This window comes from Eulemur rufifrons, chromosome 2, assembly GCF_041146395.1.
Source record: "Eulemur rufifrons isolate Redbay chromosome 2, OSU_ERuf_1, whole genome shotgun sequence".
Lineage (NCBI taxonomy): Eukaryota > Metazoa > Chordata > Mammalia > Primates > Lemuridae > Eulemur > Eulemur rufifrons.
In genome coordinates this window covers 6225684-6252442 of record NC_090984.1, presented here as the reverse complement: position 1 = coordinate 6252442, position 26759 = coordinate 6225684, and the positions used below count along the sequence as shown (strand labels likewise).

General features: G+C 59.9%; 1 protein-coding gene across 1 annotated transcript; it reads right to left on the bottom strand.

The window, feature by feature from the left end:
• Window positions 1-1830: 1830 nt before the first annotated feature.
• Window positions 1831-26759, bottom strand: KLHL26 (kelch like family member 26). The gene is made up of 3 exons (XM_069494169.1): window positions 26695-26759; window positions 6799-6981; window positions 1831-4671 (listed from the first exon to the last, which is right to left on the bottom strand). The coding sequence occupies exon 3, from the start codon at window positions 4665-4667 to the stop codon at window positions 3090-3092; it is 1578 nt and encodes a 525-aa protein (XP_069350270.1). The 5' UTR covers window positions 4668-4671; window positions 6799-6981; window positions 26695-26759; the 3' UTR covers window positions 1831-3089.

Below are 26759 nucleotides of genomic sequence, written 5' to 3'. Positions count from 1 at the left end.
CCAGGTGCCCCTAGGAAAGCCGGTGCACCGGGGCTCCGCCGTGCAAAGCGAATCTCCAGGGCCCGTGAGAACGAAGGAGCTAGAGCTGCTTTCTCAGAGACGGAGCCAGGGGCAGGTTTCCAAGCTGGCCAGGTCCGGGGCGGATTCCCACCTCACATGGCTCCCCGGAGGCCCCCTTGGCCCTGCCTGTTGTGAGGCCCCAGAAGTCACACTTGGCCTCCCTCTCGCGGCTGCATCCGACCGTCCTGAGAGACGGCGTTTTCCCACAGCCCGAGCCCAGGTGCGAGGGAGGCGGCTGCAGATGTGTCCAGGCCTCTGCAAGGAAGCGGACGGGTTTCCCGGCTCGGGGAGCTGCAGGGCTCCAGACCCCTGTGGGGGGCTAGGCAGGGTGGGCCAGGCTGGTCCAGGGCTGTGTGCGTGCATGTGTGCGCGTGCGCATCTGGGTGGACTTGCATTTAACCGTGTGCAAGCGAGCACGTTACAGTGCGTATGCCCGAGTGAGCACGCGTGTGCAGGCATGCACGCATGGGCACGGCTGTGTGAATGTGTGCCGCAGCACAGGCGTGCAGGTGTGTGCCTGAGCGTGTGCGAGTGTGCACGGGCGTGCTCTGCCTCTCTCTGAAGGACACAAACATTCACAAAGTGAAGATTCAAGCCAGTTTCTGCTAAATTAAAAACAGCTTTTTCGTGTTTAAAGTTTACAATACAAAAAATAATTTGCCTTTCTTGTAGGGGAGGGAGGTGGGGGGAGGCGGAGGGAGGGGCAGCAGGCCCCGCGGACATTCCAAAACTGGCCCAGACGGTTATGCACAATCGATCTGCTTAGATACGGCAGCACCCCCGCCCAGGGCCGGCACCCCTGCCAGCTAGTTGGGGACAAGATGTTCCGAGGTGTGAGCTGATCCGGGGGACTTGGAGCTGGCAAAGGCTTCCCACTGCCCCCGTGAAGGGGCCGTGCCTCCAGCAGGGAAGGGTTCTCTTTGGGGGAGCTCAGGTCGGGGGGCGGGGCTGGAATGCATGGTGAGGGCCTAGGGCCACCGCTGCTTTCCTTCGGGTGCCCCTGGGATGCCCCTGGCAGCGTGCGCTCCTTCCACCCTCCCCACCCAGTGCCTATTTTGGCACCGCCCCTCCACCCCCAGGCTTACCCTGGGCGCCGGTGGCCAACACACAGGAGCACCGGGCGACTTACACAGTCCGAGTGTGGAGGACGATCCCAGAGCCTCCCTGCTTGGAAGGCTGTCCAGGGACATCTCCGCTGACGTGCAACCGGCAAGTGGCCGGCTCTGGGCAGCAGGGTTGGAGGCAAGGCCAGCCGCGAGAGTGGGGGCTGGGGGCTCTCTACAGAGCTCTCGGGCCCACGGGGAAGAGCGATGACTTCGTGTTTCCTTTAGGACCTGCCCTGCGTCTCCCCCAGGGACAGGGGCTCCCGGGCTGTCTGAGCTGCACTCAGGCGCTGGGACTGAGCAGATGGACATGGTACGTCTGGGGAGCTGGGGGCTGCCTGGTGGCCGGGGGCTGGGGGCAGCCAGGAACGAACACCCCCAGCAGGCTGCCCCCGCCCGGCCCGGGTTTGCCCTCTATCTGCCAGGTGCCCAGGGGGACGTCCTGGCCACATTTCTTGCTGCCCCTGCACCCCTGAGCCCAAGCCCAGCCCCTCACCAGTCCCTCTGCAAGGCTGGAAAACGCCAAAGCCGGGGAGAGCAGCCCCCAGACACGCGGAGGACACACGAGGAATCTGTGACCAATCAGGCCCGAGCCTCACGGGTTCAGCCCTGGGCCTGCTCCATCTTTTTGCCATAACATTTTTATTAAATAAAGGGAAATATTAGGAGACGACGTCTGCTATGATATGAGGTTAATTCTTTACACGGTGTGTGGGTCACAGAGACACGACATCAATCGTCCGTTAGCAGCGAGAAAGACACTTTAAGCTGCCCCAAGAGTACAAATCCCATTTATGAGACAGCAGTGCCGGCTTCTTAAAAAAAAAAAGTAAAACAAAACAAAAAGAAAAGGTTTAGAGGTTCAGGCATCAGAATGAATGTGGCTGGAGAAGCCTCGAAGCTGTGAAGGAACAGGCCTCACTGCGGGCTGACGTCCCCCGAGGGGACCAGGCTGGGTGGCATGTGGACCTAAAAACAGGGCAGGCTGGTGGGGGCCCAGGGGCACACTGAGGGGCAGAAACGGGGAAAGGAACTAAAAATCACCCAACAGACCTGCGAGGTGCACACGCACTGTGAGATGCTGACCCACAGGACGGGGACAGCCCAGCCACCGGAGGCAAACACAGGCAGGGTGTCTTGGCCCGTCCTCCTCGGCAAGGCCCCATGTGATGGTGCCAGGTGGAAGGCCCGACACCCATAAGGACCGTCTCTGGGAGCTGGGTGTGTTTTCTCCTCCTGAAAGCGGATGAGTGAGCACCTCGAAGGTGCTGGGGCCCGGGATGGGGACAGAGACGGGAGCGGAGCCTCCCGCCCCGGCAGCCCAGGACGAGTGGTGCAGGCGCTGGGGGACACGCGGGGGGCGGGGGAGGCAGGCATGCGCCCTTGTCCTCCACCCACCGGAGCTGGGAGCTTCAGAGCCACCTCTCATTGGTCCTGGAGGTCCGTATGTTACGAAGGTTTGGGGTGAGTTTATTTTGAAAACACAGGCACGCAAGAGACTTGGAAGGGGGGTGAGTTGCATATCTCAGACTTTGGGTTCGATGCTAATGAGCTCACATCTGAAAGTCTGCAACCGTGGAGCTGAAGGGGAGAGAGGAGAGAGGCAAAGCCACACAACGGCCACCACAAAGGAGACCCTGGTTTCCGCCCACCAGCCAGGACGCAGGGTGGTGAGGAAACCGCCCCAGGCGTGCATTTGCTGCCACAGACAGTCGGCCTCCCGGCTGGAGGCTCCCTGGGCTGGACTCCAAGCCAGGATCTGCTTCGGGAAGGGAGGAGGGAGGGACTCCCGGGGGTGCTTATCAACACGGCAGGCCCCTCGAGGCCAGCCTGGGGCGCTGCTGGGGCTCTTGGCCAGACATGCGCTCACCAAGCCCCGCTAGGAGACCGCGTGCAGCCAGGCCGAGGTCCCGGGGGGTCCCGGGGCTACCTCCTGGTCCCAGCCCGGGGCAGCAGGACCGGGGCACAGGCGATGCCTGCGAAGGACTCCGGGAAGTGCAGGTCTCGCTCCCACTCGTCCGTCTCCGTGTTGTACACCTGCACGATGCCCGTCACGTTGTTGAGGCGCCAGTTGTAGCCCCCGACGATATAGATTTTCCTTTCCAGCAGGCAGCAGCCGGCCTCTGACTGGCCTGCCCGCATGGGGCTCACGGTGGTCCACTGGTCCGTCTCGGGCACGTAGTACTCCACGGCCAGGACGTCAAAGCAGCGGTCCACGTGGTCCATGCGGCCGCCAAGGGCGTAGATGCGGCCCCCGGCGCCCACCATGGCGTGCAGCACTCGGGGTTCGCTCATGGGCGCCTTGAACTCCCACTGGTCGGCCACAGGGTCATAGCAGTGCAGCGCTTTCTTGTCCTCCACCGAGATGCCGTAGCCGCCGGAGATGTAGAGGCGGCCCCCCGAGGCGGCCCCAGCGTGGCCCCACGTGCGGCGCTTCAGCGAGCAGGCGTAGCCCCACTCGTTGCGCCGGGGGCAGTACCTTTCCACCGAGGCCAGGCTGCCGGCCCGGTTGCGGCCGCCCGTGGCGTACACCATGCCGCACAGCACGTTCAGCTGGAACTGGATGCGGCTCTCCTGCATGGCCTGCAGGCGCAGCCAGCGGTTCAGGTGGGGGTCGTAGCGGTAGCAGGCGTCCACTGCGCCCTCGCCGCTGCGGTACTGCAGCTGCTGGCCGCCGGCCACGTACACAAAGTTGTCCAGCACGGCCACGCACGTGTGGCTGCAGCCCACCTCCATCTCTGTGAGCTCGCGGAAGTGGCGGGCGCCGGGCTCGGGCAGGTGGTACACCTTGCTGCTGACGGAGCGGTCGCTGTCCGTGTAGGGCGTGCCGCCAAAGGTGACCAGCGAGGGCACATCCGAGCGAATGGCGGTGCGCGGGGACTGCATCTCGTGCTGCCGGAAGGGCAGGACCTGGTAGTTGAAGGCCTCCAGCAGGTACTGGCGGCACAGCACGTCTTCCACCATGATGTCCAGCGTCTGCACGCTGTCCACCAGCTCCGACGACTGCATGAGTGGGAAGCGGATATGGCAGAGCACGTGGCTGGCACGCGGCCGCCGGGCCGGGTCATGCTGCAGCCAGCGGACCGCGGCACGGAACAGGTCGATCTCGGCGCAGCTCTGCAGCCGGTTGCTCTGCAGGAAGAAGACCAGGCGCTCCAGGGGCAGGCGCAGGAAGTCCTCCTCCTCGGCAATCTGCAGGAAGTGCCGGAAGGTGAAGGCGTCCACCGACTCCCGGAGGGAGGCCAGGCTGAAGGTGGTGGCCATCTGGCCGATGTTCAGGCAGGTCTCCACGCTCATGGCTGCCTTGAGGAACTCCTCGCACAGCTCCACCACGGGCAGCATCTGCAGGAACACAGCCGCGCCCAGCACGTCCTGCACGCAGTCAAGGTCCAGGGTCACCTCGGCGCTGTAGGCGAAGTCGATGATGTGTCGCAGGCCACGGGCCGACACGCCCTTCAGCTCGATGACATCCTGGCTCGCCTCCCTCATGCCGCCTGTGAACATGGCCCTGAGGGCCGGAAACACAGCGTGTGGGCTCGGGGCAGCCAAGGGGTATCGTGGCCAGTCGGAAGCGGCCTGGCCTCAGGACGGCAGCCCTGGGACACAGAACGCAGGGTGCAGCCCGCAAGAGGGAAGCAGGCCGGATGCTCATTAAAAACATGCAGAAAAGAAAAGAAAAAATTTTAATCCACCCCAAGCTGGTACATCTTCCTATATACACAGCAGCTCCCTGCTCTGCCCTCTGCAGGGTCTGCACAAGCCCCTTAATGACAGATCGTGGCTCTCACGTCAGAGCTGCAGGAGGTGTGGCCTGGGCCCAGCTGGCTGGGAGGGCAGGGGGCCTGCTAGACAGAGGGGCCAGGTGTGGCTGTGCCAAAGACCACACCCCTGCAGCTCTGGGGACAGATCTGCAGCGCCACCTCAGGACACAAGGCCGGGGCTCCGGAGGGGCTTCACACCACAGTCCACGGAACCCAGCCCTCGCCTGCGCACTGGCCTGGGAAAGCAGCTCCGACGTCCCCAGCCTGGGTCTCAGCGACCATCGCACAGGGATGGGAGGTGACAAAGGTCCCCAGGCAGTCAGGGAAGCGCCCCCCACCCAAGCACAGCCCAGAGGAGCTGTTGGCCACACCCCCAGCCCACTGTGAGACCCCTGCTCTGTACCGCACTGCCCTGCTCTGGGAGGCGGGGCTAACGTGAGAGCCAGGGAGGGGATACAGCTCCAGGGGCAGGAGGGCAGTGGGGAGGCTCAGGGCTGTGGGTAACAGTCCCCCTCTGGCCCTTAGCGCGCACCCCATGGGCAGAGGGGAGAGACGCCCAATGCCTGCTCCTGGGTAGCGGGCAGTTCCACTCACGGGGCAGGTTGGCACCTTGCAATAACTCTCACTGCTATCTGCGCACGAAGGAGGAGGAACTTCCTTCATCCGTCTGCCCAGCAGATGCCCATGCCCTGGCCCCACACCCACCGTGGGCCGGGCCAGCGTGGGGGTCATCGCGGGGCGCCGACTGACATCCACCTGGAGAGCCGCTCGTCAGCGTCTCGGAGCCGTCCGGGGCAGCGCTCTGCCAGCTCCCCAGACCCTGCCCTGCTTGTCCCCGTGGGTCCTCACCGGACTTTGGGCATTATGCGATGAAGGCAGAGGCAATTAGGGCGACGGGAAGGAGTTTTGCCTTTTAAGGCCTCCCCGGCTGCAGTGCCAGCGCAAGAGAGCCTTTAAAGGGCATTGCCGGCTGGGCTGGCCCACCCGTCCCCAAATCCAGAGTAAAAATAGCAGCAGCGCCCCGGTTGGCCTGGCAGTTGCGGCTCCCCACGATGGCCTCGGTGAGCCCAGGGGGTGGGCGCCGGGGAATGTGCCAGGCCAGGCACCCCAGCCTTGGGGAACACGCGGCCAGAGGTGTGCATCTGGGCTGGGGCAGGCCTGGGAACCACCCCAGGGCCGCCTGCTCTCTCTGGCGGGGTCACCTCCTGGGCAGGAAGGAGGCTCACCTGCTGGTCACCGAGGGAATGAGGGAGGCCATCTGGCCCCGAGCCAGCCCCTGGCAGGTGATGAGAATGGTCCCCCTCCCTGCTCCATGGGACCCCCTCTTCTGGCCCAGCCACGGCACAGGGACAGCAGACCCACCTGCACACCCACCCAGGCCCCGTCTGTCACTCAGGGGAAGTGCCCACAGTCTAGGGCGACAAGGAGGAGACCTCATCTGGGACTCAGACGGAACCCGGCACGCAGGTGTTAAGACACAGGGGTCACTGTGGACTCGGCATCCCTTGGCCCCTCTGCCGTTCTGCCTTAGGTGCCCATGTGGACATCCCGACCGCAAGGACTTGTGACCGTTTCCTGCCTCCTGGACGACCCAGCAAGTGGCAGGAGTCGAGCAAGGCAGCAGAGCATAGTCCCGGACGAGCCCTGCCGCCCCAGGCAGGAGCTGCGCAGCCGGTGCCAGGGCCCGAAACTGCCTGGAAAGAGTGCGACACAAACCTGGGAGACCTGCAGGTGCACTGGACATCGGGCTTCTCGCCACAGAGGAGAGGCCGGCACTGGCCGCTCGCCCTCAAAGCTGTCCCTGGCTGGCGCTGATGCAGGCGCCCTCCGCCCCTGCACATCCCGCGGCAGACGCCCCTCCAGGCCGCGCTCACCTGAAGTAGTCGCTGCAGGCGGCCAGGACCACCTTGTGTGCGTGGAAGGCCTCCCTGTTGATGGTGAGCACGACATCGAGCAGCTGGCCCTGGGCGCGGAGGGCGGCCAGGCCCTGCAGGAGGCTGGTGCTGTGGCCGGGCGCCGAGAAGGTGCACTTGAGGGCCCCGTTCTTGTCCGCCGTGCTGCGGGGAGAGCAGAAGTGGGGACCAGCCCAGAGGCCTTGAGGTTCCCAGACGCAGTATGGCGTGGGAGAACCCCGAAGCACGACGCTAGCAGAAGCGGCCAGACACGAAAGGCCGCATCGATGCGGCAACAGTGCACGTCACGACACGACTGGCGTGAAGTGTCCAGACCAGGCAAAGCCACAGAGACAGGAAGCAGAACAGGGGCAGGGGGAGGGGAGTGCGGAGTGACTGCTAAGGGGGACGGGTTTCCTTTGGGGTGGTGACAACGTTGTGGAACTAGACCGAGGTGGCGGCTGCACAACACCGTGAACGCTACAGAACTGGACGCTTCACAATGGCTCGTTTTCTGTCCTGTGAATTTCACTTCACTAAGAAAACAAGACAAAGGACATGGGAGCCTTCTCGGGTCCTGCGCAAACCGGGCCACAGCCCCGGCACCCTCAGAGCACACACGCCCTGTGCGGTCCTGCCCGCATCGCCCCCACTCGCCCATTGTCCCTCCTCTCCAGCCGCACCGGCCCCTTTGCTGTTTCATTTTGGAAAACTTTTGTCGAACGGAGCCCTGAATCCATCCTTCATCCTCAGCACACAGCAGGAAGGAGGGTCAGGCCCCTATGGGATCATGAACCCCCTGCCAGGACCCGCCACCCCCACCAGGGCCAAGGCCACCCTCCCAAGCACTCTTTTCTGCCCCTGCGACCTCTGGCCCCATGGAACTTGCTCTCCCATTCCTGGGACCGATGTCAGCCCACGAGTGAGCACCAGGAACGTGGGTGCTGGTCTTTGCAAGAAAGCGGAAGCAGAAGGGACGGCTTCGAGGCCCCACTGCCTGCCAGCCCCCAAACCACACTGGGCATTAAAGAGCTGCTGTCAAACACAGGGCACACAGTTGGCACTCATTCAATGTAGCTGCTGCCACCAGAGGTCCCCAACCTCTTCCAGGCCACTCTTCCAGAGACCTGTGGGAAAGGACAGGTGACCAACCAGGGGGCTCCAGGACTGGCCACTGACCACGGCCGGGCGAGGTGCCGCCGGGCCGCGCAAGTTGCCCAACCTTAGCCCTGCAAGGGGCTCCGTGTCCTGGAAGGGGGGACCCTGTGTGGGAGAATCTGCAGTGGGGACTCAGCACAGGGGACCCAGAATGGGGGCCTGTGCTCGACAGAAGGCCTTCGAGTCCTTAGGGAGGAAAGACACATGTGATTCCCAACCCAATGCCAAGGTCGTCTAGGGCTGGGCACCTGCCTCTGTGAAGCCAAACCCACCTCCCTGCAGTCCTTCCTGGGCCCGCCGGTGTCCAGAGCTGCCCTGGCCACTTTCTCCACCATCCAGCCTTGGCCTCGGCTCCTGCCATTACCCACATGGGCACTCTCCGGCCACCTGCCTGGGCTCCACCTCCACGTTCAGCATAATGGGGCTGAGGGTACATACACCATCTTATTACGGGGATCCCCTAGAGCAGCAGTCCCCGGTCTTTTTGGCACCAGGGACTGGTTCCATGGAAGGCAATTTTTCCACGGACCCAGCGGGAGGGATGGTTTCAGGATGATTCAAGCCATTACATTTATTGTGCAAACCTCTCTGCTAATGATAATCTGTGTTTGCAGCCGCTCCCCAGCACTAGCATCACCGCCTCAGCTCCACCTCGGACCATCAGGCATTAGATTCTTATAAGGGGCTGCACAGTAGGGTTCGTGCCCCTGTGAGAAGCTAATGCCGCTGCTGACCCGACAGGAGGCGGAGCTCGGGCGGTGATGCAAGCGATGGGGAGCGGCTGTAAATACGGATGAAGCTTCGCCTGCTCGCCCGCTGCTCACCTCCTGCTGTGCAGCCCGGTTCCTAACAGGCCACTGACCAGTACTGGTCCATGGCCTGGGGGTTGGGACTGCAGCCCTGGAGAATCATTCCATCCCAAGGCCCAGGCCTGAAGAGTGCCTAGGGACCCAAAGGCTACAAGCAGCAGCTCCATGTGACCGGGAAGCCCATCCCAACCGCACCCCAGCCCTCCCCTCCCCCGCAGGCAGAGCTGCACCTCAGGGCCTCCCTGGGGCACCAGCGCAGAGATACCCGGGCTGGAGTCCGGGGACGCTGGTCGAGTCAGCCTAGGAGCCATCCCGTGGGTCCCCCCAACCCAGAGTCCTTGCCCCAGCCATGTGCGTTCATTCATCCATCATTCATTCATTCATTCATTCATTCGGCCCGCACTTCGCCCATGGGGCCAGCCCTGTCCTGTGACACTCAGAGCCACCAGCAGCGGGGCGGGGGAGCGGGAAGACAAACACCAAACCGATGGAGACAGAAGGAAACATAAAATAACCACCAAGTGCTCCGAGAGCCTGCAGGGGAGTTGGGGGGGACACCTAAATGGAGACTGGGAAGAGGAGGAGGAGGCAGGGTCACCCGGCAAAGCCAGGATGCCTGTGCACAACTCGGACAGCAGAGCCCCGGGATTGCCAAGTGCCCTGCCCACAAGCCCTTCGAACATGGGCGTGACACCCAAAAGGCATGTCCAGACCCACAGGGAGCCAGCTTCTCTGTAGAAGCACACGAGGACCTTGAAAGGGACCCCAAAGGGCCGCGGCAGGAAGATGGGCTGGATGACAAGGCAGGCAACACTCACAGGGGCGCAGGGCAGATTTCATTCTCTGATTCTCTGGGTCTCAGTTTTCTTGGCTGTCAAATGGGCTATGGATGTCACTGGGCTGCCACAGGGCTCCCCAGCTGCCACCTCCTCCTGCGGAATGGGGGGCCACAGACCACCTACTACCCAGCTTGCCTTTGGGCTGGGGCAGTGGCGAGGCCTGGCAGGGGTCTTCGTCCCGACACCACCCCTGCAAGCCGCCTGCATGCCCTCTCCGTCCATTGACCAGGACCAGGCCGTTGCGCTGGGGGACCTGGAGCTCGGAACCATCTACAGAGCACCAGCATGTGGCAGGTGCCACGTGAGCCCTGTTGGCCTCTCTGTGGACACCCTGCCTCACAAATTCATGCACTGGCCCTGCCCGCCTTTGCCGTTTTGCTTTCAGCGGGTCTGGTTGTTCCTTAGACGTTTGAGGAGATTTGGGGGGTAGGGTGTGAGGACTTCTGTGCTTCCTCTAAGCCTTGGGGGGCAGGTGTGCACATGCACATTTTTACCAGAAGAGAGATTTCACACCAAGGGCAACTTCATCATGGGGCTGCTTGCTCAGTCCTTGGACACATATTTACTGTGCTCCTCCATATATAAAGAGCATCAAGAAATCAATATAAACGCACCAATCAAAGAAAGATGCACAAAGAATGTGGGCTGATAGTTCATGGGAAAGGAAGCACAGCTAGACACAAAAGACCTAAGAGTCAGCCTCGCTCACAGTAAGGGCACTGTGCTCACTGTGGGAGCATGAAGCGGGACGACCCCCAGGAAGGCAGGTGGACAGATCTAGCCACATTCTAAAGGCTCGTATCCTTGACCTAGCAACTCTAATTCTGAAACTTTTCCAAATACTGCCTCTAGGGGCCAGAGATGAGAAACACGCTAAACACCCTTCATGGGGTACACAGAGTTATAGCACCTTCTGACAAAGGGCTGCCCTACAGTTGAGCGAGGAAGTTGGTCCTGACGTATCCTGGGGACGACATCCACGGCTGGAGGAGGAAGGAAGGTGCAGAGAGTGCACACAGTGGGCACAAAGTGTCGTACATAGGCGTCTGCCTCTGTGTACAAGGAACACATCTGGAGGGCTGAGAAGCAGGGCAGAGCGCGGCCTCTGGGGAGGAGAGAGGATGAGGCACTTATGTTTCACCACCTCCCGAGCTGTTATCATTACTGAAGAATGGAAAACAGGGAGGTGGCCGGCAGAGCTCCCAGGCGCGGGATCTCGGGGTTCCCCAGCAGGTGGAGAGGCTGCCTGGGACCTGGAAGGCAGGAGCTGGGCAGCAGGGCCTCTCAGAGGAGGCATCGGGGCTGGGCTGGGGTCTCCACAGCCAGAGGCCTGGGCCAAGCCGGCTCTGATTAGCCGGGAACTCGGCAGTCCCTCAACCACCCAGGCCTGTGCTGCAAAGCGGGGGCACGTGACAGTCCCGGCACCTGGGCTGTAAGAGGATGAGATGAGCAAATGCAGAGTCCCTGGACCAGCAGCCTCATACGGAAAGGCTTGCTGTGACTGTGCTGCCATTGGCACGTAACAATTGCACACTCTGAGAATTCCGACGCTCCTATCCGGGAGCTAAGACACCCCCGGCCCAGAAGCCAGGCCCAGGCCCATCTGCTGCTAGTTACAGGGGATGGGGCCCGAGCAGCAATGAAGAGGGCAGGGAGCAGCCTGGCCCTCTCCAGGCCTCCCCCTCGCACCCCTGGCAGTATCCCCTGCACCCCATGTGGCTGTTTTCTTCCTCTTGTCTGAGGCCCCCTCCAGCAGTCCCTTACACACCAGGCTGTGCTGCTGCCCCAGGCAGCCAAACACACCCCCCTGAAGCCCCTCCTGGGGAGCCCAGGGAGGGAGGAGGCCAGCAGGGCCGGAGTCCCCCACGCCTGGACAGAGAAGCGAGGTGCGGCTGGGCAGAGGTGGGCAGGAGGAGGGGTGGCGCTGGGGCTGATGACTAAGGTCCTCTCCAGCCGGCCGTCGGGAGGAGGGCAAGGACCCATTACTCAGGCCAGCCCCAGACAGGGGGCGGCTGGCGCGGTGGGGCCACGGGCCCCCAAGAAGGCGGTGGAGGCCCTAAGCCTGTCCGAGTCTCCAGACGGCCACTCGAGTCACGGTCACCCGCACGTGAGTCATCGGAGCCAATGCGTCAGCAGCCTCAGTCAGGGCCGTCTCCGGAGGCCGCTCACTGCCCGCCCCGGCTGCACCCTCAGCCTGGATCTGGCCTCTGGGTGGCCACACACCCCCGCTGCAGGCCTGGCCTGGGCTCAGGGCCGTCCCGACACTCCCCTGGCCCTGCATCCCCAGAGCACTGTCATCAGGTACCCCGGCTGGCCCAGGGCTGTGCTGGACATGGCGACACGTCCAGGCCTGCCCTGGGGACACCACTGCTGCCTCCCTCGGGGTATCCCCTGCGCAGGGGCATATGCTGGGTCTTGCCTGGGGTTGATGTCCCGTGGGTCCCCATGGGGACCACCCATTACAGGATTCTTGAAATATCCTGGGTTGCACCTGGTGTCACTGCTTGCTGCTAATGTCCCCTGCGTGAGCTCCTTCCCTCCCCTGACCCGTCCTTCGCGGGGTCCTCGCCTAAGGGTCTGTTCTTGGGAGACCCAGCCCCAGAGAGACGGCCCAGAGGAGAGGTCACAGGAAGCTCAGAGTCACACAGACTGCAGCAGGGCCCTGGTGATGCGAGCTCTGTCGGGGATCAGGAATGGGGGAGGTAGGCGCTGCCCAGGAGCTAAAGATGGGGGACCACGGCACCTGTTGGGGTGGCCACCCCACCTCTGGCCCCCGCCCTGCTGCTGGTCCCAGTGCTGTGGCTGCTTGAATGTGACGGGAGAGATCTGGAACCCCAGCATGGTTCTTCTCATCAGAACGTCCAAAAAAACAAATAGGCAAGAACAAGAAAGAATTTCATGGAAACATTTCTTTGGGGTTTTGTGAAATCCTTTCCCACCCTCACACGGAGCCCAGAGCTCGGGCCAGCACGAGAATGCCGAGGCTGCCCCGTTCACAGACTGGCCCGACGCGCACAGAGCGCGGCACTGGCAAAGCCAGCTGTGGTTTTATCGTCCATGCAGCTCAAAGGAGCACGGCAGGCTGGCTCGCGCCCAGGCCGATGCGACGCTGCCCCAGGGTCCCACCCGCATGGGTGGGGAAGGCATTGTACTTCAGGAGACAGCAGGGGACATCAGTGCCAGCTCCAGCCTCTGGTCCCAGCCCCAGGCTGGGGACTGGAACACCAAGACCATCCTCAGAGAGCCTCGTCAGAAAGCCAGCAAGAGAGGGGGACACAGACACAGAGAGAGGGACAGAGACCCAGGGAGAGGGACAGAGACCCAGGGAGAGGGGGACAGAGACCCAGGGAGAGGGGGACAGAGACCCAGGGAGAGGGGGACAGAGACCCAGGGAGAGGGGGACAGGGACCCAGAGAGCAGACACAGGGATGGAGGGGTCAGAGACAGGCAGGAGGCTGGGCTCCAGAGCTGTGGGGGCCCTGGCAGCCCCCTGCCCACCCATTCTCCAGCCATACTGGTGACTTCTTGTGACCCCTCCCACCCACCTCCATCGTCACCACACAGGCCCGTGGACGGAGTGCGTGCCAGGCACAGGTCTGTACACACAGAATGCCCCAGCAGCCCCGGAGGGCAGCACACCGGGTGCCCCCTCCAAGATGGGGACACTGAGGCCCACAGCCGCCTCCATGGCCGCCGGCAGTCCTCCTCGCTCCACCTGCAGCCGCTGACTCTGCCGAGGCCCCGCCAGCTGCTAGATGTGTGCTGGGAAGGAAAAGGGCGCAGACAGCCAGGGTCTCACACGCCCCGCAAAGGCCGCCACCCCCCCAGGCGCTGTTGCCGTGGTTACCACAATATTTCACAGCTCTGGGTACTGTGCTCCCAGCCCACAGGATGGAGTCACTGGGTTCTGGCACCTCGCACTGGCCCTCAAACACTCTGGCCGGCCAGCGGCCCCCACGCTCACGTCAGCAAGCGTCCTCCTGGGACGGCCCGGCGGCCCCCGCGGCTGGTTCCTCCCCACAGGCAGCAGTGGCCCTTTGCCGGGGTCCTCCCTCCTGATAGGGGGCGGCTCCCACTCAGCAGCCTGCAGTTCTCGTTCCCTGGCCTCCGTGGGAGCAGAGGCAGGATCAGGGCTTCTGCATGGACAGGTGCGGAGCCCAGGAGCGGGCGAAGGTCCCACCAAAGAGTGTCCCTCAGGCCAGGACACCAAACCGGGGGGCGGGCCGTGCTGGGGGAGGCAGAGATATAAAGACAGAGATACAGAGACAGGAGGGGAAGACAGAGACCCAGAGAAAGGGAGATGGAGACCCAGGCAGGGAGGGGGACACAGACAAGGGGGCAGGGGGTCAGAGGCCCGGGGGGCTGGCAGGGAGGGAGAGAGAAGAAAACCCAGCCAAGATCCTGGAGCCATGTCCCCGAGCCTGGGGCTCCCTCCCGGGCATCATCAGTGAAGTTGTTTATTTCTCCCTCCTGGTCATCGTGCTGGTTGTTCTACACCTTCACGAATAATTTGAAACAGGACCCCAGTGCAAAGGCCCGCTGGCGCAGCCAGCCCCCAGGTGAGCGCCCGAGAGGCCGAGACTCGGAGAGGGCAGCATAATGCCTGAGTCACACTGGACATTCGGGGGGCCTTGAGTCACACTGGGCATCTGGGGGGACTCGAGTCATACCAGGCATTCAGAGGGGTGGGCAGACAGGTCCTATAACCCACGTTTACCTCAAAAGAACCATCACCAATCCCCCCAAGGACCCAATGAGGTAAGAGGCATTCCCAGCCCATAGGTCAAAAGGTGAACCCCAAAATCCATGGAGCTAGGAGCAGACAGCTGAGGCTGCCTATGCTGAAGACCCCCACCCCGTGAGGCCAGGGCTGGAGGTGCAGTGGTTTGCACGCTGTCACCCCAGGAGCACGGTGGCAAATGATCCAGAGGGGAAGGGGGAGAGAGGGTGGGCTCGGCCACCCCCCACCCACTCCTCAGGGGTCACTGTGTGCACAGTGCCCCCAAGGCCAGGCCGTGGTCTCCTGCCCCCACCCTAGACTCTGACCAATGCCCCTGGGGGTCCAGGACATGTGGGGCTCTGGCTGCTGCCAATGGCCAGGAGGACCCTGTGGGCAGTGCCCCCGCCCAGACTTGCCCACCTCTGGCTACTTCCCAAGCCCAGCAAGAAGGAAGTTCCGCCATCCAAAAAAAAGGCCCCTGAAGACAAGGGGTGCTTAGACCCTACCTCCCTGGCCAGCAGCGAGCTCTCTGCCTCTACGGCACCCCTCCCTTCCTGGCTCACGGCCAGACCACAATGCTGGGGCGTCCCCATCAGAACAGTCTCCACTGCCCAAGTGAGTCCCCACTCTGTGCAGCCCTGGCTCACTTCTAGGTGGGCAGTCCCAGAAGGGGACACCACTACCATGCTCATTTACAGATGGGGAAGTTGAGGCACAGAGAGGTTCAGACACTGACCCAGAGCCACACAGTAAACAAGCAGCAGAGGGACACCAGGCTTGGCCGACACAGCCCTTCCATGCCAGCACGTGGTTGCGATTGGCCTCTCCATGGCCCCAGGTGGGTGGGCCCAGGGCAAGGGTGTGTATTTGCCCCACTAATCCTCCAGCTGCCTCTGAGGGAGGGAGCCCCACTCTGCAGACGGGATGGCACTGCCATGTCACGCTGGGACAGCCCCGGTCCACCGCCCATTGGCGCCCGCCTCCCGGATCCCAGCAGGGCTGTGTTGTCTTCCCCACTCCTGTCTCCCTCTGGCATGTCATCCCTGTCTTCCGCCGGTCTCCCCACGGCTGAAGGGGAGCCCCACCAGGGCTGGGCGGGGGGTGCTGTCTCCTGCCACATCCTGGTGCCCAGCACACAGCTGGAGCTCGGTCACGCTTGTCGGCCAGATGGGTGGTCGGCGGGTGCAGATGGGGGGTAGATGGGTGGGTGGTGAGGGAACGAGTGGACACGTGGGTGGGTGGGTGGACAAATGGATCCACACCCTTGCCCTGGGCCAGCCCTGAAGAGCGGGGGTCTTGCTCTTTCCGACGCTGACCTCCACGTCCAGCCCTCCCAGCCTCCATCTCCCACCCACGTTACAGTGATGGTCCTGGGCCCACCCACCTGGGGCCGTGGAGAGGCCAATCGCAACCACGTGCTGGCATGGAAGGGCTGTGTCGGCCGAGCCTGGTGTCCCTCTGCTGCTTGTTTACTGTGTGGCCCTGGGTCAGTGTCTGAACCTCTCTGTGCCTCAACTTCCTCATCTGTAAAGTGGGGATGATAGTGGTGTCCCCTTCCAAGACTGCCCACTGAGAGGTGAGCCAGGAGCCAGGGCTGCATGGAGTGGGTGCTCATTCGGTTCATGGGGGCTGTTCAGATGGGGACGCTCCGACACTGTGGTCTGGCCAGGAGCCAGGAAGGGAGCGGTGCCATGGAGGCAGAGAGCTTGCCGTTGGCCAGGGAGGTGGCAGGTGGATGTCTCCTAAGTGGCAGTACTGGGCTGGCGCCCAACTCAAATCTTTGCTCACTGCCCAGCCCCTCCACACGGCCTCCTGGCCTGAGTAACTTGCGTTGGGCACGTTATCCTTCAACTGGATCACCCAGGTAGGCCTCAGCAGGACTCTGCCGGACAACTGAACTTTGCTCTGCCGTTCCCCGTGTTGAATGGGCAACCCCTCCCGCCCCCAGGCCCCACTCCAAAGTCCACCCTCTTCTGTGCTTGAAGCCTCTGCCACCTCCTCCTCAGCCCCTTCTCTGCCATGGCCTCCCTCGTGCTCATGGCCCAGCCAGGGTCTCCGTCCAGGGGCCCACGAGTGGACAGGTCTTATTCTCCCACCCAGACGAGAGATTGCTTCCGGCAACAGCCCAACCTCCACCTGATCCCGCTGTGCTGCGCTGGGAGACGGGGCCACCTGAACACGCAAACCCTCCGCTCTACAGAGCAGGCAAGTAGGTGCATGACTGCACGGCCCCACAGCACTGCTCGGAAACCCAGCGAAATTCCAGCACTGCTGAATTCCAGCATCTCAGGGCGGGAGCGCGCTGCAAGGCGGCTCATCCCACTGCCTCCCCAGGCAAGGCAGGCATCGAGGCCTCAGTAGGGACAGGGCTGCCACACGCATGAACTCATCCCCAGTGGCACAGGGCCAGATGCAGGCACCCCGTGGCTGGGCCTGGGGCCTTCTGATAACAATGCACATTTCATCAGCAGAAAGGGCCTGTCATGGGTACTTTCGTTTTAGGGGTGCGCAACATCCCTCCCCTCTTCTTATCAGGGCTCCTATTTTCCTGGAGAACCTCCTGTTCTCCACGGTCAGCCCCAGTGGTGGGGATCAGGCAGACCCCACACCTGGGCTGAAACATGAGACATGTGACCCAGTCTGACCAACCAGAGGCTCCAGGGCCCCTGGCCATGGTGATTCTTCCCAGGACGGGGGTGTGGCCAATCACATCCAATCAGAGCCTTCCCTGGGACCACTGCTAGAGCCACCAGGATGGAGACTCACCTTCCCCATGGAGTTGTGGTCCAGTGGTGTGCAAGGTGGGGTCACCTTTCCACCAGGTGGGCAGCACCCAGCCAAGAGGGAAGGCAGAGCTGAGAGACGGGGTCACAGATTCCGGCGGAGTGGAGCCTTGAACCCTGATGTACCTGAAACTGGACGTCTCCCTGAACTTTTTTTTAACGTGAACTTTGAGTTTTCAACTGAAGGCAGTGAGTGGGGTTTCTGGCTCTCATAACCAAAGGGGCCTCGGATGTGGGAAGCCCCAGGTCCGTCCACGGCATTCCAGATGAGCCTCTGGAAAAACCGCTGTGGAGCTGATGCTTCTCCAGCTGCTGCCTCTCCCTACGCTGCTCACGAGCTTCCTACCAGGCCGGGGGACTAGGCCACGCCGGGGGGCGATGCTGAGAGTGAGTGGGCGGCGGCCACCGCCAGTCAGAGCCCCGCCTGTCTGTGACAAGACACTCGGCTCCACTCCATCCGCCAGGGCTCCCCCGAAAGGTCAGCGCGCTGCCCGCGCCCCCGACCAACGTGAAAGTTCAACAACTCTAAATGCTAACATGCTGGAGGCGTGACTTAGGTTGGAACAGCAGAGGGGCCCGATGCCATCAGTCTCGGTGAGGAAAACACCACCCATCATTTGTGCAAGTGACTCACGTGGAGTGTAAACATTCATGCGCTCTGACTGCCTTGCCTCACGCAACAGAGAGCCGCGAGAACCCAAGCAGGGGGAGCCATCAGAGCCCTCCTGGGACAGACGAGACGTTACCAAGGAGATCACTCGGTTATGCCTTGAACTGCAGTCCTGGAAGTTTTCCACGGACAGGATGACTCGAGCTGATGTGTGTGAAGGGCCGCCTCGGGGGTCCTCCGTGGGGCTCCCCTACGTGCCTGTCACCTCATGGCCACCTTGAGAGCCCTTACAGCCCACCCACCCCAGGAAAACTCCTAGTTCTCAGCTCCGGTAATGGAAGATTCTGGACTATCACATGTCTCTGCTCCACTGCCTTCGGCAGACTGCCTCAAATTCTAACATCCCGTGGAGAGCAGAACTCTCCGGATATGCAGCCCAGACCGCTCCCGCCCAATTCTTTCTTTGACCCCTGTGGAATTTCACAGTTGTGGCGTCAGAAAACATCTTCGGCCTCGATCCTCGGGTGACCCCCCTCAAGGCCTTTAAAAGCCTGAAGGTCCAGCCCTCAAGATCTCCTCCAGGCCGAGCGTGTTCAATTCCGGAAGCCCTTGCCCTTGCAGGAAAGGTCTGCGATTCCCCGAAGGTGCTGGTTACTTCCTCCCGGATCACAATATTTTCAGTGTGCGCCGTGGTGGTGCGCACGGAGCAATCAGGCGTTCCGCTGCTCGGCGAAGGGTCTGAAATCACGCTGGACGCGCACCAAAATCCGCCGTGCAGAGGAGGAATGCTAGGGAAATGCCGGCACAGCCGTTGGAGACGAGTGCTGTGAATTCTGCGCGGCCCTCTCTGGAGAGACATGTGCAAGGGGCGGGGTGCGGCGGGCAGGAAGGGACTGGAGGCTCGGGGTTAACAAGTGTTAAGAGAGCTCGTCCGCACAGCTGCGGAGCGGCTACCAGAGGAGGAGGGTGGGGCTGCCGGCAGTGGGGACCCAGCGGGCTCAGCCCCCACTTCCCACTTCAGACAGCTGGACAGGGAGAGCACGGCTGTCGTTTGCACTGTGCTAGGATCCTGCTCACTCACTGAACGCAGCACATGCAAACTGGTGCCATGCGCTGGCTCCTCTGTGAGGGGCTGAGTGACTGACAATGTGCCTGTCAACCTCTGTGGCTCTCTGCAGAACCTGCCAGTTAAGTAAAGGGGCGGGGGGCCCGTTCCAGAAGCCTCCTGGTCAGGCCAGTCCCCTTGCCATACCCATCGTGGATTGCGGCAATGAGGGGAGACATTCACCGGATCCACGCTCAGCGCGGCCACCACTGGGAACAGAACCAGTAAAGTCCCGCCCTCGGAGGCACATCCTAGGGAACATGGATCTTTAATCACAGAGAACGTACCATGACAACAAGGCAGGACACGGGACACAGGGGCGGGTGGTGGCGTCATGGTGGACAGAGTAGCCAGGCCCCGATGAGGCAATACTTGAGCCGTGCAAATCCTGGGGACAGGACATTCCAGGCAAGCGTGCTTTGGAGACCAGCAGGGCTGTCAGGGTTCCGGAAGCCCAGGGGGTCAGACAGATCACATCGAGAAGTGCATTTTGTTCAGAGAGCAAGGGAGTCCCTTGGCAGGTGTCAGCTCAACCTCATTTGTAAAGAGGCTCCAGAACCTTCCAGAGGAGGCAGGAACCTCCAACTCAGCCTCAGGACCTCAGGATCATGTGGGGCAACTGTGAGGAAACGACCACACAACCTCTTCTACCTCCTGCTGGCACATGGGTGCTCCACGCGCAGGGCCTGTCTGTCCCGTGGACCCCCATGCCCAGCACCAAGCACAGCAGCAGGCACACAGGAGGCCTGTGATACCTGCCAGAAGGCAGAGAAAAGTGTGCAATGCATGCCATCCACAAGGGCAAGGAACCAGGATGCCAGGACACATGCCACCCCATGGCACCCAACACCTTCGGCAAATCCCACCCTTTTTTCCGGGCCCCCAGGCCCTCAAGTCACTGAATTATTTCTATCTCTACCCTTCTTCCCCCTCTCTGCCTCCTCTTCCTCTTCCTCCTGCTCTTCCTGCTCTTTCTCCTCCTCCAGGGCTCCTGACCCCAAATCCAAAACAATCCCTAAAACCAAAGAGCAGGTTACAATGAAAAAAATCAGAAAAAGGGCCAGGCATGGTGGCTCGCACCAATAATCCCAGCACTCTGGGAGGCCAAGGCGGGAGGATCCCTTGAGGCCAAGAGTTCAAGACCAGCCTGAGCAACACAGTGAGACCCCATCTCTACAAAAAATAAAACAATTAGCCAGGCGTGGTGGTGCACACCTGTAGTCCCAGCTATTCAGGAGGCTGAGGCAGGAGGATAACTTGAGCCCAAGAGCTTGAGGTTGCTGTGAGCTGTGATGACGCCACTGAACTCTAGCCTGGGTGACAGAGTGACACCCTGCCTCAAAAAAAAATTTTAAAAATCAGGAAAAGAGAAAAACAAAGGGCTGGAGTGAGGAGAAAGCCTCACTTTTAAAGTGTCTGGGGGAGACATAGGAGTAATAAATACTAACGGCTGTGAGGAAGGCGGGAGGACGTGCGCGGCGGCTCCCCAGAGATGGAGAGATTATGACGGAGCCTAATAAAACCTTTCTTCCCCAGTAACTATGGCCGACGACAAGAAGGCCGTCCCAGAGGGTCACAGCTACCAGATGGAAACGGCCCAGCTGAGACACAATCACTCGGCACAATGCAGGGTGAAATATGCACTTCGGAGCAATTTCACATCATGAGCGCTCGGGCCCCTGCCGGGAGGAGGGGAGGAGAGAGCAGCCTCCCTGCTGGAGGGGGAGCTGAGCCTCGAGGGGCAGATCGAGTGACCTGGACGTGGCCAGGCCCTCAGCGCGCCTCTGCTCAGCCTCGCCTGCCCCGACCCCAGCACCCGCCGAGACCCGTCCTGCTCCAGGGGCGCCTGCGCCAGGCCCTGCTTCTGGGTGCCAGACTGACACGGCTGGATCTGCCCTCCCTGGCTGAGAAGTGACACGCTCCACTCTCCGCCTCTGCCGCTGTCCCTTTCGTGGCCACCGGTAATGGCACTACTGTCTTCCCAACTGCTCCAGCCAAGTTTCTCTTTTCCCCACTGACCTTTTCCCCAGGGCCTCTGTTGGCGAGGCTCACTGGCTCCCGTGATCCCCGCGAGGCCATGGGGGCACAGGGGCAGGAGGACGGCAGCATTACCCCCGCAGCGAGGTCACCGCTGCCACACTAACACAAGGCACATGTGACCTCCCCAGCTCACCTCATCCCGGCCAGCCGACCTGGTGGGCCTGGAGCCCCACTTTCCAGCTGAGGAATCTGATACAGACACATCTTGGAAGGAGGGGTCCACATGCCCCCGTGGGTCCCACAAAGCACCGATGCCGCCAGATCCACCCACATTTCTGGAGAGGAGCTCAGTCCTGGTCTCCGAAGGGTCAAAATCCTGCCTCTCCCTCCCTCTGAGAGGAGGACACGGCTCAAGGAACAAGAACCTCCTCAGAAGGGGCCAAATCGTCCCCCAAGTCTCCTAGCAGGGGTTAGGGGTTAGGGGGCTGGATTCTCCCGAGGCCATGGGGCTCGCTGGGACCTACATAGGAGGTGGCCAGAGAGGGCCGTTGAGAAACCTTAAGCAAAAGCCACGGAGCCGGGCTGAAATGTGACAGACCCACTGGGCGCAGCAGCCCGGCCACGACTTCCCATGGAAACACCTGCAGCCAGCACTTCCCTCACGAAAATGCCCCCGCCTCACCCCCCAGGAGTGCTGAGTCAGCGAGACTGGGCCCCGTCCAGACGCCTGTAGGAAGGGCAGGCCGGGGAATGAGGATGCCAAAGGCCCATGTCTGGAGACCCTGCGTGGCCAGAAGGTTCCTCCGGAACTCTGGCGACCGGGTACCTCACAGCGAAGGAATTTTAGCTGAGGAAGTGCGACTCCCTGGAGGGTTCCACCCTCTGCTTGCAACACCCTGAGTGGCCCAAACCTCCCTCTCCCATCCAGGAGCCCGGACCCCCCATCACCTGAGCTGGGAGGAGGCCGCCTGGTGAACAAGTGTCTTTTGTGCAAAGGAGCCTGCAGCAAGGGCGCCACCTCCCCGCTGCAAGCCCCCAGCCACTCAGCTCATCTCTGAGGTTAGGCTCAATCATCAACGACCATCAGAAGGAGAATGAGCCTTTCTCTTTCTTTTTTCCCCCTTGGTTGCAGAAAAGGGAAGCTGGAACAAACAAGTTATATAACGTTGGGGGCGGTGGGGGGTGGGGGAGTGCAGTCCCTCCTGGGGACAGTTTCTTGAGTTGTGGTACTGCTGGAAGGGCCAAGGGGAGGACAGCAACCGTCCCCACCCCTGGCCAAATGACAAAATCCTTCATGCCTGGCAGGCTACAAAGCCAGCCTTCCCCTACCCTTAGAGGCCCCACTGGTCTCCCCCAAAAGGCGAGGGACTGGCCCAATTCCACCGAACAGAGGGGACGTCCCACCTGCCAGACTGCAAGCCTCAGAGAACAGGATACTTTTCCACACCCCTACACATCTCTCCCAGTCTCCTCCCTCCGGGCCGTATTCCCTCCGTACTGCCCATGTTCCAGGCACACGAGACCGCACCAGGAGACAGACTCCCCATCCTCAAGGCACTTCCGCAAAGGAACACACCACATGATGTCAGGCAGTGATCAGCGTGACCAAGAACACACCATAACTGTATGATTCGGCATTTCCGCTCCTAGATATATACCCCAAAGAACTGAATAGAAAGAAGCGTTGGGACAGAAACGCATACACTCGTGTTCACAGCAGCATGATTCCGTAATAGGCAAAAGATAGAATATAAATGTCCATCAAGTGACGAATGGATTAAAACAATGTGGCATATCCACACAATGGAATATAACTCGGCCATAAAAAGAGTGAAGTACCGATACGCGCTATAACGTGGACCTCAAAAACACGACGCGACGCTGTGTGGAAGAAGCCAGACAGAAAAGGCCACACAGTGTGTGATTCTATTTATAAAACAGGAAAATTGACAGAGGTAGAAGGAAAATGGTTGCCAGACGCTGGGGCAGGGGGACTGAGCAGTCACTGCTAATGGGGAAAGGTTTCCTTGTAGGGCGATGAAAATGTTTGGGCTCAGTGAGGACTTGCCATGTGCCTGTAGTCCCAGCTGCTCAGGAGGCTGAGGTGAGAGGACTGCATGAGGCCAGGAGTTCAAGGCCAGCCTGAGCAACACAGCCAAAGCCTATCTCTAAAGCAAAAAAAAATTAGAACAAGAAAGAAAAAAAATTTCTTCTTATGGGGAAATAGAGGGGAAAAAAATGTTTCGGAACTAGATAGAGATAATTGTTGCACAATTCTGTGAATGTACTAAATGCCACTGAACTGTTCACTTTAAATGGGTGAATTTTACGTTATATAAATTTTACCTCAAAAAAAACCAAAACACAGCCAGGTGACCAGAAAAAGTGTTCTACTTGAGCTTGGGTGGCCAGACAGGTGGCTCTGAGAGCCCGTGACCTTGGAGTGTGGAAGGATGAAGATGAACAAGGCGTGGGCAAGTTGATGGGGAGACGGGGGTGGTGCACCAGGCCTGGCTGGCCCATTTGCAACAAATGAAGGAGCAAATGGACAAACGATGCTATGAAGGCCTCCAGGTCTCAAAAGGATCTTCGGGAGAAGATCTTGTACCAATCTCCCTCCAAACCTGATCAATTTTCTGTATACTCCATCTTGCCACATTAGGGGATCTCCCCACACTGGCACCCAAGGGATAAGAGGCCCCCAACAGTGGCCGGGCACGGTGGCTCACGCCTGTAATCCTAGCACTCTGGGAGGCCGAGGCGGGTGGATCGCTCAAGGTCAGGAGTTCGAGACCAGCCTGAGCAAGAGTGAGACCCCATCTCTACTAAAAATAAAAAGAAATTATCTGGCCAACTAAAATATACATAGAAAAAATTAGCCAGGCATGGTGGCGCATGCCTGTAGTCCCAGCTACTCAGGAGGCTGAGGCAGTAGGATTGCTTAAGCCCAGGAGTTTGAGGTTGCTGTGAGCTAGGCTGACGCCACGGCACTCTAGCCCAGGCAACAAAGCGAGACTCTGTCTCAAAAAAAAAAAAAAAAAAAAAAAAAAAAGGCCCCCAACAGTTACTCCAGATGACAGTGATTTTTCACTGGGCTGCTACTCAGGAGGCTGAAGAGGGAGGATCACTGGAGGCCAGGAGTTTCAGACCAGCCTGGGTAACAGAGTAAGACCCTGTCTCTAAAAAAAAAAAAACAAAACCTGCCTCTTTTTAGGCAAAGATTTCTTAAATACATGATCCCTAAAAAAAAGAATGCAGGTAAATAGGTACATTGGACCTCACCAAAATGATAAACTTATGCCTTGGGAAAGGTACCACCCAGAAAATGAAAAGATAAGCCACAAACCAGGAGAAAATTATTTGCAAATCATATATCCAGTGAAGGGCTTGCATTCGGAATATGTAAAGTCCTCTCAAAACCCTACACTAAAAAGACAACCCAATTTAAAAATGGGCAAAAGATTTGAAAAGATGCTTTATCAAAGTTATGAACAGCCAAGAAGCTATTGAAAAAATGTCCAATATCATTAATTATGGAAATGCAAACTAAAACCAAAATAAGAGACTGGTGCATACCTAAAGAATGGCTAAAACTAAGGACCAGCCATCCCACACGTGGATGAGAATGAGGAGCAACTGGAACTCTTGTATGTTGCAGGTAGGGATGCACAATGGCGCAGCCCTTTGGAAAAGAGCTTGGCAGTTTCTTAAAAAATTAAACATACATCTACTAAATGACTCAGTCATTCCACTCTTCAGTATTTACCCAAGAGGATGAAAGTATATGTTCACACAGAGACACATACCCAGATGTTCACAGCAACTTCATTTGCAATAGTCACAATGGAAACCACCCAACAGTCCATCAACCAGTAAATGCATAAACACACTGTGTCCACCCACACAACGTTGTATGGATGGACACAGTGTGTTTATTTTCACTCTGCAGTGAAAAAGAGCAAAGTTCTGATACAACTACATAAACTTCAAAAACATTACGTTAAAGAAAGAAGCCAGATGCAAAAGGCCACGTGTTGTAGGATTCTATTCACATAAAATTTCTAGAAGAGATAAAACTATAGAGAGTGAAAGCAGATCAGAATGTCCCTGGGGCTGGAGAGGGGATTGGGGTTGACTGAAAATTGGCTTGGGGCAACTCCTTGGGGTGATGGAAGCATTCTAAAAACCTGGATTGTGGTGATGGATGCACAACTCAATAAATGCATTAAAACCCAATGAACTGTTCAGTTAAAATGAATGAATTGTATGGTATGTAATTAATTATACCACAATAAAGCTGTTTAAAAAAAAGAGCCCTTGCCCCAAGTTATCAGGGGTCCCCTGTCCCTCTTGTCTGTCCCTTACTTGCCACCTCATACACAGTCATTAAGCTCTGACCATTCTACTCCCTGAATGTCTCTCCAAATCCTCAGATTTCTCCTGGCTCCTTACTATAGGCCTCCAGTCTTGCCCAACACCCACCCTGCAAGGCTGGTCGCCCCTCTGTGCACACACCTCTGGGGCTTCCCACAGCCACCAGCAGGCGAAACTCAGTGCTTCTCTCTGCCCACACACCTAAGCCTCAAGGTGTCACTCAGCATCCCCGGGAACAAGCAGGGCCTTTGCCTCCTCTGTGTCCTGGCCCAGCCATCCCTCCCCTACCTACCCCATCCCTCTTCCACCCCATCGGGCCTCCAAAGCCCAACTCACATGCCTAGGCCATCAGGCCATTCCTGCCAGCACCAGCCCAGAGCCCCAAGAGGAGGGCCAACTACACAGCACACAAGTATCGACCAACTTCATCATTTATGACACTGACTGAAATTATTGGCTCCTGGAAGCTCACCAGTGAGAAAGAGCCTGAATTTCCTCCTTGCCCAGGAGAGGGTGGCGGGCTTCCTGGGGGGCCAGGGTGGGAGGGTCTCACCTTGCCTAGTGGGAAAAGAGCAGGCGGTCATGCCAAGGCAGGCGCTCTTCCCCTCTGAGAATCCAGAACAACTCGGAAAAGCACCTACAATTTTATGCAAATTCTGGGGTTCAAGCAACCCATATCAGGACTGGGCGATGGGGAAAGGAGGCCTCCCTCTGACCTAAGGGGTGAATTCTGCCCGCTTGTCTGAGGGCAAGGCCTTGCTTCAAGTCCTTTAGCCTTGGGGTGTGGGGGTGGGGGCAGGGAAATGGATTTGAACCTCATGGGGATGGGAGGATGGAGCCCCAAGGAAGGACCCCTCTGTGTTTTCCATAGATCCTCCAGGCTCTCTGATGATATTCAGGCTTCCCAAGACTCACCCAGCCCCTCAGGGCCTCTGGGATCCCCAGACCCCTCAGCCTCCCACTCTCAGGCTCTCAGGTTCACTTGAGCCCTCCATCCACAGCTTCCACAGTCTTCACCCCTCCCAGGTCCCCTCGGCACGCCCCAGGACCACCTTCAGCCACCTCAGGGTCCTTCCGCACCCCCAGGAAGCCTTGGGCCTCAGCCTCCTCTTCAGAGCCCCCAAGACACACTCAACACCTCAGACTGCCCATGCCCTGCTCAGGCTCTCTCTGCCGCCCAGATCCTTTGGCACCCCCAGTTGCCCCATGGGTCCATCATGGTGGGGAGCCCCTCGGTTTCCCTTCAGACCTCCAGGATCCTCAGGCCCCTAGGGCAGCCTGCAGACGCCTGGAGGTCCCGGGGCGCCCAGCCCCCCTTCAGCCGCCCCCTCAGCAGCCCTCGGTTGCCCCAGTACCCCATGGCCCTGTAAAGTCCGCAGCGCCTGCAGAAGACCCTCGAGCTGGCCAGGCCTCTCCCTAGCCCCTCAGGACCCCCATGACACCCCATAGGTCCCTGGGCACCGGAACAGGTGCGGGCCCACTCTGCGAACCAGGTCTCACCTGTTCGGGCGCTCGAGGCCTGGGCCCGCGCTGAACGCGCCACCGCCTCCAGCACCACCGCTGCT